This window comes from Cottoperca gobio, chromosome 5 (assembly GCF_900634415.1).
Source record: "Cottoperca gobio chromosome 5, fCotGob3.1, whole genome shotgun sequence".
NCBI classification, from domain to species: Eukaryota; Metazoa; Chordata; class Actinopteri; order Perciformes; family Bovichtidae; genus Cottoperca; species Cottoperca gobio.
This window is the reverse complement of record NC_041359.1, coordinates 15,412,588-15,422,612: the sequence shown is the minus strand read 5'-3', so window position 1 is coordinate 15,422,612 and position 10,025 is coordinate 15,412,588. Positions and strand designations below refer to the sequence as shown.

At 39.7% G+C, this 10,025-nt stretch overlaps 2 protein-coding genes across 2 annotated transcripts in view; one reads left to right on the top strand and one right to left on the bottom strand.

Annotated features, from left to right (window-relative positions):
• LOC115008679 (actin-associated protein FAM107A) overlaps positions 1-1,440 on the top strand; it is a 4,373-nt gene extending 2,933 nt beyond the window's left edge. The window contains exons 4-5 of the mRNA XM_029432406.1: positions 1-115; positions 923-1,440. The exon at positions 1-115 is cut by the window's left edge and continues 42 nt beyond it. Of these exons, the coding sequence (XP_029288266.1) occupies positions 1-115; positions 923-1,027 (220 nt within the window). The 3' untranslated portion in view covers positions 1,028-1,440. The remainder of the gene's footprint in view (positions 116-922) is intronic.
• A 1,171-nt stretch (positions 1,441-2,611) lies between these two features.
• The window catches only part of camk1a (calcium/calmodulin-dependent protein kinase Ia), a 21,268-nt gene continuing 13,854 nt past the window's right edge, over positions 2,612-10,025 (bottom strand). The window contains exons 4-13 of the mRNA XM_029430866.1: positions 9,274-9,405; positions 8,226-8,300; positions 7,599-7,737; positions 7,361-7,487; positions 6,977-7,052; positions 6,784-6,896; positions 6,493-6,571; positions 6,026-6,113; positions 5,703-5,874; positions 2,612-5,215 (exon numbers count right to left, since the gene is read on the bottom strand). Of these exons, the coding sequence (XP_029286726.1) occupies positions 5,112-5,215; positions 5,703-5,874; positions 6,026-6,113; positions 6,493-6,571; positions 6,784-6,896; positions 6,977-7,052; positions 7,361-7,487; positions 7,599-7,737; positions 8,226-8,300; positions 9,274-9,405 (1,105 nt within the window). The 3' untranslated portion in view covers positions 2,612-5,111. The remainder of the gene's footprint in view (positions 5,216-5,702; positions 5,875-6,025; positions 6,114-6,492; positions 6,572-6,783; positions 6,897-6,976; positions 7,053-7,360; positions 7,488-7,598; positions 7,738-8,225; positions 8,301-9,273; positions 9,406-10,025) is intronic.

The window sequence follows — 10,025 nt, the reverse complement described above, 5'->3', positions numbered from 1 at the left end:
AGAAAAGAGGAGATGGGAACAAAGGATGAAGGCGAGCAGGGATCAGGAAGAGGCGAAGAAGAACATATCACCACTTCATCAGGAACTGCTGAAAAGACATCAGAGGCTAGAAAAGGTCTGCGTACAGTATTTTCTCACACTTTTAACAAAAAGATTTCGTCACATCTGACGCACAAATCTAGGGGCCAGACGTATGGGGAAGAAAGTGAGAGAGAAAGATTTGTTTTTCTTTTTCATTTCGAGAATAAAGTCAAACTTTTGAGTAGTTTCTCAAAGTTTGAAGTTTATTCTCTACATTTTGACTTTATTCTCGAAATGCAAAATACTTTCTCGCACTAATACTGAAAGTTCAACTTTAATCTCGACATTTCAACTTGTTTTTTTTCTCTACATTTTGACTTTATTCTCGACATTTTGACTTTATCTTGAAATCCCAGAACATCTTCCTGCTCATAGTGATTGACTTTAAATGTAGTTATTTATTCCAAGAGCACACATGACTGTGTCGTGTGTAAAGTGCTCAGTATTTCCTCACATAAGCTTGACATTGGTGGTTTATTTTGCACATCATGTTGTTCTGCAGTCAGCCAGTGGAGGGCAATGCAGACATTGTTTCAGACACTGCAGAGATACAATCTGGGCAGAAGGAAACATTGATGTGTTAGACCCCAGACTTGTATTAACGCCTTCATGAGTGTTCTAGTTATATGAACTAAAAGAAAACACATGAAGATTTATTTTTATTAACAAAGCATTTACAAATATTTGTTTAAGAACTGTGGACCGTGTGGATCTTCCAGGTCTTTCATCTCAGGGAATAAACTCTGACCCTAAACATTTGTAAAATATCTTGGTATAAATGGTGCATGTTTACTGTGGCTACACATATGAGCTCCAAACACTTTGCATATCTTCTCCACAGCTGGAGAAAGACAAAGCACAAGAGCGAGAGGGGCCAGAGTTCCTCCAAGTCAAAGAGAGACTGAGAAGAACTGCAGTGTTGGACGCAGGAGGAGAAGAAGTGTGAAATGTATGCGTTGTGCTTGTATGAGCATGTTTTGGGTTGACAGTCGGCACAATGGACTGTTGGGATAGAGTGAGAGACTGATCTTCACAATTACCACTTAGGAGTTTTTAGTTAAACGCACTAAAATCTTATCGGAAGTAAGATTCGGCAGCAAATGTAAAAAGTCTGAAATGAATTAAAGGTGAAAAATAAGTTAGTGATTTAGCTCCAGAATGAGCCCCCTGGATCGTGGTGTAGACAGCAGACAAGTGGAAAAATGTAATCCTCTTTTAATTTTCACACACACATGTACACAACACAGTACACACAGCTAAATGTAGACTCTGCGTTTAACCCATCCCAGTATTAGGAGCAGTGGGCTTTTAGTCTCAGACTCTCCATACTTGTTTTGTTCGGGGCCTTGAACCTGGGAACCCTCCGTCTCCCAAGCCAATCTATAGTCATATATATATATATATATATATATATATATATATATATATATATATATATATATATATATATATATATATGTGTGTATATATAGCAATGCAAACAGCATTTTCCCCGTGATATGTGTCACTATTTTGCAATTATCTTTTATGTCTGTAAGGATAGGTCACGCTACTCTTTCCATAATACTCAAGACTTTTCTATGTTGTCAGTATAACAAAAAATAAAACTAAATTCAGTATGTAGCACTTGTATTGGTTTGGTTTACTTGAAGCTAATGCACTTGCAAGATTCTTGCTGTTCTGAGTTTGTATCTTCATGGATGTTTGCACTTAGTGTAAGTCGCCTTGGACAAAAGCATCAGCTCAATGAAATGTAACAAGGAGCGACACAGTTCTACTGCACACAATGGTTTTTTTGGGGGTGTTCACTTTTCCCTGCACATGTGATTGTTTTATGTTTGGTCTGTTTTATGATTTCGGGAAGTGTAGTATCATCAGTATGCTAGTTCAAAAAGCAGCTCCATTTGTCTGGCAAGGTCACTGATGTCAACACTGAGTATTAATGTAATTCTGAGATTACTATTAAATGAACTGTTGTGTCCTTTGTGTGCCATTTAATAATAGTTCCATGCAATTGATGTTTTGAAATATATGACACATTTGTGTATTTCCACAGTGATGAAACATGTGGGCAAAGTAAAAACACATACACCAGGTTCTTCTAACATTTAATTGATTATCAATGACGGAAGGTGACGTTTTGTTTTTTTAATAGATAAAATCCAAACGCACATCTTCTTTTGAAATGATAGTTATCAGTATACCATGTGTACCAGAAGAATCCAGATAATATTTATCTTCAATATCATGATCCAATCCATAATAGTATCTATTGTGATGTTTGAGGCTGCAGTGTTCAGAGGTGCTATTTGGGTTACATGACATTGTAAAATCACTGGGTTTGCATATTGCTCCCTCAGTATGACGATAGAAGGAATATGTAGGTTACTCTGTATGCATTGTAATTTGCATGTCATTTGTAATCAGTCTAAATGTTTGAATCGATTCGACTTCTTTACTAATCGCAGTGTTTCACGCGCACATCTTAAAAGTGAAGTTATTGTAAAATGACAGAACACACAATGCATAGACAAGGAAGTTTTATTTAATTTCCTGCAATCATATCTCTGCGGGTACAAATCATTGTATTTTCTTACATCTTGTTCAATAACCCATGATGCATTGCATCCATACAGTTGTAGCTCAAAACAGCTTTTACAAAAAAGGATATACAATATATACTTATATTTATATATATATAATATACATGTGTTTCTTTATGCATTTAGATGTGTTTGTAATGGATAAAATAAGTGTTTTAAAAAAACAGCCAAGTGGAAACAAATCCCAGGTAAGTTCAATATAAGGTCATTACCAAACAAATAATAGCCAGGTTATCAAAGTCATTAACATTGGCTATCTTACAGTTAACATGAAGCCCTTCACACACAGTTTGCATATTTTCCACAATTACAGTTGTGTAAATCCAGAGTAATTGCCTTCTTTTATTGTACTATGGACCTGTAAGTGTCAATGACAGATCGAGGGAACTGCTTTTATGTGGGCAACAAAGGTTTTCATGAATTAGTTGGCTATCTCTACGGTTAAATAATAATATGGCGTTGTGTCATGACATACCTTAGATAACAATGGTATGGTATGATTAATATCAGGATTAAAGCATTTAGATTTGAATTGAATAATGTTTGTCTTGTTTTTTTTCTACATTTAATGTTGTGCGGAAACATCGCCGTCTTTCATCTGAGTCGTATATATTTATAAGATGCCAACGTATCTACAGTAAAACACCTCCTCTTCACTGTATGGCTTTAGTACTGCAGTTCACCTACCCAGGAGGACAAATATAGAGCGTGCACATCGAAGGCTACTCCCATGGCGGACAGGTGATGCTTCCAGCACCGTTATATATATATATTCTTTTTTTCACGTTTTGTACTGTGGCTGGCACGTGTGTAAAATTAAGATATGTGTATTTTTTTTCTGCTTGTGCCCGGGTATCAGAGAAGAATAAATAAATCCTACATAAGCAACAGCAAGAAAACAGACTGAAAAAAATATTTGAGTTGCAAATGAACATAGTCAAATGTCACTCGGTTAGAGACTTGACCATCGCAGTCAATGCAAATGATAAGTCCACTGTGCTGTGTTGTACTTTGTCCACAACATTACTTCTGGTGTTACTCACTTCACATTATATAGCTCAAAATTACGGCATTACATCATTTTTCAATACAACAGAGTACTAATAATCATGTGTGTTTATACTAATTGATCATCATTCATGTAAACATATTTAACCAGGTCATGCAAACAGTAGACCAAAACTTCTTCCACTAGAGGTGCACAGCACAGAGCAGGCGGAGCGCCCAGACTGAGATCCCTCCGACTCGGCATAAGACCCAGAGACTGACAGCATTTAGACTTGTCTAGGCTTGTCAGAAACAGAACGGGGAGCGTGATAATATGAATATGATCGTTTTCTCCGTGGATTCTCAACATAACTGCACCTTTAACAAAACTCCTCCTAACAAGATGTGAGCCCATGATTTACAGACTTACGGGGATCTCAGTTTGAGCCTCTGATAACAGAACAGCCATTAAACAAAAAAAAGAAAGTCTCTTTCTGATATTCATACATTTCAATATTTTCCCCAACAGAAGCATGCAGACAGCTCTTCACAAACCCAGTCTGAGCCAGAATAAAGAGTCCATAACCCCCAGAATCACACTACACTTTCCAAAAAAAGGCTTTAAACAAAAGAAGAAAATACTTATAAAAAGGACAGAAACACTTAATATGAGAAAAAAGACAGAGTGGTCGAACAGAACAAATGGGCAGGTGGCATCGGCAGTGAAGTCATGCCTTGAGATGAACTCTATTCAACTAAACAGTTACTTGCTCAGTGACTGGACTGAGTCACATTGATGGGTAAGGAGTATTAAGACATGCAGGAGTAGCTTTCAGTATTTCCCTCTATAGAAAGTGTTCCCCTTTACTTTGTGCCCTGTCTGGCCAGACTTTTGGAGAAAGCTGCCAGTAATGTAGAGTGCGTGAGCCAGATGGATGTAGACGGCCAGTAATTGTGATTAGAGGTAGATGTGACAGATAATTGTGAGAACAAAACAAATAGAAAAGACTGCCTTTAGGCCACTGCCTCCTCTTTGATTAGGACTCCAGAGGACTTGGATTCTTCCTGAAGCTAACATCCAGAACCACGTCTTGTAATGTACACATCATCAAATGACCCCTGTCTGCTATAGCGGCACAAAGGACGACTACATGAGGGGTTGCTAATCATGCAGACTGGCCCTTTCTTTAAATCACTGTCCACTCGGAACAGAGAACAAATTAAACGTGTGTGTGTGTGTGTGTGTGTGTGTTTTTTGTTTGGTTTTTTTTGGACAAAGACTAACAGTATATTTCTCCTCACTGTGACAGTGACCTGCTCGCTGTAGATGTACTCTGGTGGACACTGCCTGATAACTACTCTGCATTCCTGGCCAGACTGGGCGGGCGGGCTCTGGGCGCTCCAGGGTTACGATGTCACCATGACAACGAGAGGTTGTGCTCAAACGCGGCTGGCTGGCCTGCAGCAGTAGGTGCAGCTTCTCAGGCTGTCCCGATCTGCGCTGCCCTCTGTGCTTCCACGGCGGCCGTCCTCGTAGTGGGACACTGGAGATTAGAGCAAAGCAAGGGTGCATATGAAGTTAGAGGGAAATTGGGTCATAATAACTTTGCACTCATCACCTCATTTGTACAGATACAGAAAGTCTGACATATATTGCAGAAGTCATTCACTTCAGTGCTAATTTCTATGTACTTTCAGTCAGAGTCAAAATGTTAGCATGACTTAAAGTTATAACGCCCACAGTTACATTCAGGAGCAAGATCAAGCCTCAGCTAAACCTCTCATCACCTGTCAAGGTCTCCTACAGTATACCTGGTTGACCCAACCTGTCTTTTCATATGGGATATATTGTAGAGGTAAGAAAGATCGAGTTGTATGATTGTATATTTTGCCGCAAGAGGGTTAAAATACTGTGAATTTACAATGTAGGTCTATATCCATTAAATGTGGTTGAATTACCTGAAATCACTAATCTCTCTTAAATAGACTGAAAGAGAGTGTTTGTTCATTCACTGTGAACTGATAACTTACAGCTCTCCTCCTCCCCATTACCCAAATCGTCTTCCTCCTCCTCCTCCTCTTCTTCTGGGAGCAGATGTCCATGGCAGGGACTGGTGGGAGTAATCTGGCTGGGTCCCTCGAGACTACTGCCCAGCTGCAACTTCCGCATGTGGCGTACCACCGCTGTGGCATTAAATGCTTGCTACATGGACAGAGAGAGAGAGAGAGAGAGGAAAAACCCGTCTGTGTCTGACAGCTACTGAGGGAGAAAAACAGCAAAGGCGTACAGAATGTGCTCACGCCAATCTTAATACTGCTCTTTCAGCAGGTTGCTTTGTGATTCAGGCACTGACCTTCCATTTACTTTTGGCAAAGTTCTTCTTGATCTGAGCGCTGACAGATTCATGGATATTCTTGTCGAGGGCTGTGTCTCCGCAGATCCTGCAAAGTCAACAGGAATTAGATCTTTTAAAGGCAGTTGAGGCCCCTGGCTGTATAAATAGTGAAAAATTGCTAATATTACTTTTAAGAGACCAAAGTGACATCTTTAAATTTCTTGTTTTAGTTGACAATCCAAATCCCAAAAAATGATAATAAAACATGATATAAGAAATAAAAGCTGCACATCCTCACCTGCAACTAGAGGATGCTTAGTAAATGCCTTAAAAGATTCATCTATCATCAAAATAGTTTTGAATTGTTTGAATTGAACAGTTGTTCAGTTGCTACAAATAGATTCCAGCACTACACACATCCATATTGAAAAGGATGAGTGTGAATATGTAGAATATATAGATAATAAGTATGATGACTTTCTTACCATGGATGCTGGAGGGCCTGGTCACATGTGTATCTCTTCAGGGGCTCTTTCTCCATCAGATGACAGATGAAGTCTTTGGCTGCACACACAAATCCAGTTCATGGTGTATTATTATTATTATTATTATTATTATTATTATTATTATTATTATTATTATTATTATTATTATTATTATTATTATTATTATTATTATTATTATTATTATTATTATTATTATTATATTAGTCCACTCTGATTGTGTTAGTTTTCACTGTTGGATCTGCTGTACATATTTGTAGTAATCGGGTGTACCTGAATCTGAGATGTCGTCCCAGTACGGAGAGTCAAATTCATACTCTGCTTTCAGAATCTGCTCAAATAACTTGGCATCGTTTTCATCGTAAAAAGGAGGATATCCACACAACCTGAGGGAGCGATAGTGGATCATATTCAATAATGGAAATCACTTGACACACTCTTCAGCGATGAATGAGCTCAGACTTACAGAATATAAGAAATAACTCCTATGGACCAGCAGTCCACTGCTTTGCTGTATGGCTTCTGAGCGAGCACTTCGGGAGCTGCGAAACACACACACACGCAGCAGACATTCAGGAAAAGCGGAATATATACGACACAGGGCAGAAGTGGGGGTGAATTCAAGTAATCTTGACCTTTTCGGTAATACCATGTGATCTGGTGGGTCACATCAAGTAGGCAGAGAGAGCCCTTCTGAAACACTTGCAATTGACTCAGTAGAGGATGAAAGAGCCTCTCACAACGTAATGAATAAAGAGGGGATATCAGCTGAAATAGCAGGTGCTGAGCTCACATGAAAGAGCGGGGGAGGTGAAGAGAGTCTGGCTGACCAGCTAAATAAATTCCTTACCCACATATCCAGGAGTACCGCAGGCTGTGGACATGACACTGCCCGCTCCCTCAATCTTTGACAGTCCAAAGTCACTGATCATAATTTTGGAGTCTTCGTCCATACTGTAGTACAGCAGATTCTCTGGCTGCAAACACAAGAAGAGCAATCAAAGAGGAGGGTTCGCAAAGAGGGAAAAAAGGGTCAACTGCGAGCCAGACTGAGCAGTTATATTTCTGTCCTCCCTGAACAAAGATACCTTCAAGTCTCTGTGGACGATCGCCATATCGTGGAGATATTTGACTGCATCCAAGATCTGGTGGATGAGCTGGCTGGCATCTCTCTCTGTGTAGAAACCTTTCTCCACAATCCTGTCAAACAATTCACCTCCAGATACCCTGTCGGGTGAAAATCAAGGTGGTTTTGTATTGAATTTGCGGGTAAGGCTCATGTTGTGTAGCCAAATAGTCTTCAAAGCACAGAACAAAAAATCTAATCCAGATATATAAGGCTGAATTTGACAGAAAGTGTGTGTAAAGTAACAAATAAGATATTTGGTATAAGTATTTCACTTCATACAAACTAAAGTTATTTGAACATATGACATTAAAGAAATAAAAAAACTGGCATCACAAATCCTCAGATTCCATGGCAACATTTCAAACAGTACAAAACCCTAGTAAATTCAATTCCCCATGATGTCAGACAGAGAAAAGCAGCTTAGAGTCCCATATGTGGTGTTTTTGTTTGATACATTGAAGCCAGTACATTTTCAGTAAACCCACAAATTGATTAATCAAATATTCACAGTAAAAATTGCATACTGAACGCATGGCTTCTGTTATATAATTGTGCCTAGTGTAAGATGAGAGGAAGAAGAACTCACAGCTGCATGACAAGATATAGGTGGGATGTACTCTCAAAGATATCCTCCAGTGTAACAATGTTGGCGTGCTTGATTCTGAGGAGCATAAATGGACAAAAAATCATCATGTTGCATTTTTAACCGAGCCACATTTCTCTCATGCTTACTGTCAGTTGGTCACCAGATGGCATTCTTGATACATAATTCAAATTTAGAGCGTTCTGTTCTCTCTTTTCTATGAAAAGCTCTTCCGGTAATTGGGATCAAACCTATGTGTTCGCCCTCCTCTCCTAAAACACAAACTGAAAAAGACCCTCAGATCAGAACACAGAGAAGCTTCAGATACAGTACTCTTGCTTTCAATGACAATGGGCAGTGTTACGCAGCTGGAACCAGTAACAAAGAACGGCTTTGGATTATAGCTATAGGGACTGACAGAATAACGATAACAAATACTATTCTCACACACACAAAACATTTGAATTGGATCGTTGTGTTGTTATGAACCGGCCAACAGACAGTCGAGCATCTCTCTTGGCTCTGGAGTCAAGTTGAGAGCATATGAACACACCATCGCTGTAACATATCAGCAGCCGAGATGTGACTTTTAGTAGAAATAGAGAATCCCTGTGTGTTTTTTCAGATGAACTTTCTTCACATCCCTCGCTCTCTTGTTTATTTAACGGTGATTGTAAGCATTTGGCCAAACTCCACTCCTCCCATTCTGCCGTATCTCTCTCCTTCTATCATACCCTACCCCCCTCTTTACTTCTCCACCCTCTATGTCTCTCTCTCTCTCTTTCTTCAATACACTGCTGCGGGGAACTCCACACCATCTCCGCCTCTGTGTGCTGTTGCCCTGGCAACAGGGACACTAAAAATAGGTCTATCTTCTTTACTCCTGACATTTCCGGTGCACAATCCTACTGTTTCTACTGACACCTTGCATTTAGTCACCCATTCAATTGACCCTTTGCCTATATTCTGCATCTGTACATGCATAGTTGATTCCTCCCGATTGGACACAGAACACCAGCCGACACATGGTGAGGAACTTCGGTGACCTTACCTGTGTAGTACCGCAATCTCATTTTCGATGTTGTTCTCTTTGCCCTCCAACGCTTTCTTAGGGATACACTTGATTGCCACCAGCCTCTGGGTCCTCTTCTCCTCTGCTAGAACCACCTCTGAGAAAGCTCCCCTGAGACATTAGAGGAAAAAAAGAGAAATATGTAGGAGTGTGGGGGGAAATGGACATGTTGACAGCTAATTCCCTTTTCTTAGGCTGCAGGCCATGATGGATAGAACATGTTGCCCAAAAGAAGGTACTAACGAGACAGAATATTCAGAGCGTTTCATTCAAATACGTTTATAACTGTTGATATATTTTCAGTGCCAAGGAGTGGTTCCCACACTAAATAAAGTCCAGTTATATTATTTGTGTCTCTCAACTAACCACAAGATTTAAAAAAAAGATCCTCCATTCAGCCATCTGTGTGTGCGAGTGGTGTTTAGATGAATAATTCAAAATGCTGACATTACCGAGAGTTTTTGGGGGTCGAGAAAATGCTCAGGAGGCGAAGCAACAGTCGCATAAAGACATTTATAGCAATATCGTTTGCTTTAAAAACTATTTTTACTCTAGTCAATAATAGATAGTAAATGCAGTGTGGCTGTTTGTGAGAGAAACTAGACTGCATTATGGATTATGGCGATGCTGAGAGGGAGAATAGTGTGCATTTACACAGTCATCCACACAGGAGCGTGGGAGGGAACTCAGGAGGAGGCCTGAACAACGCACACACATTGTTAGCAGCCGCA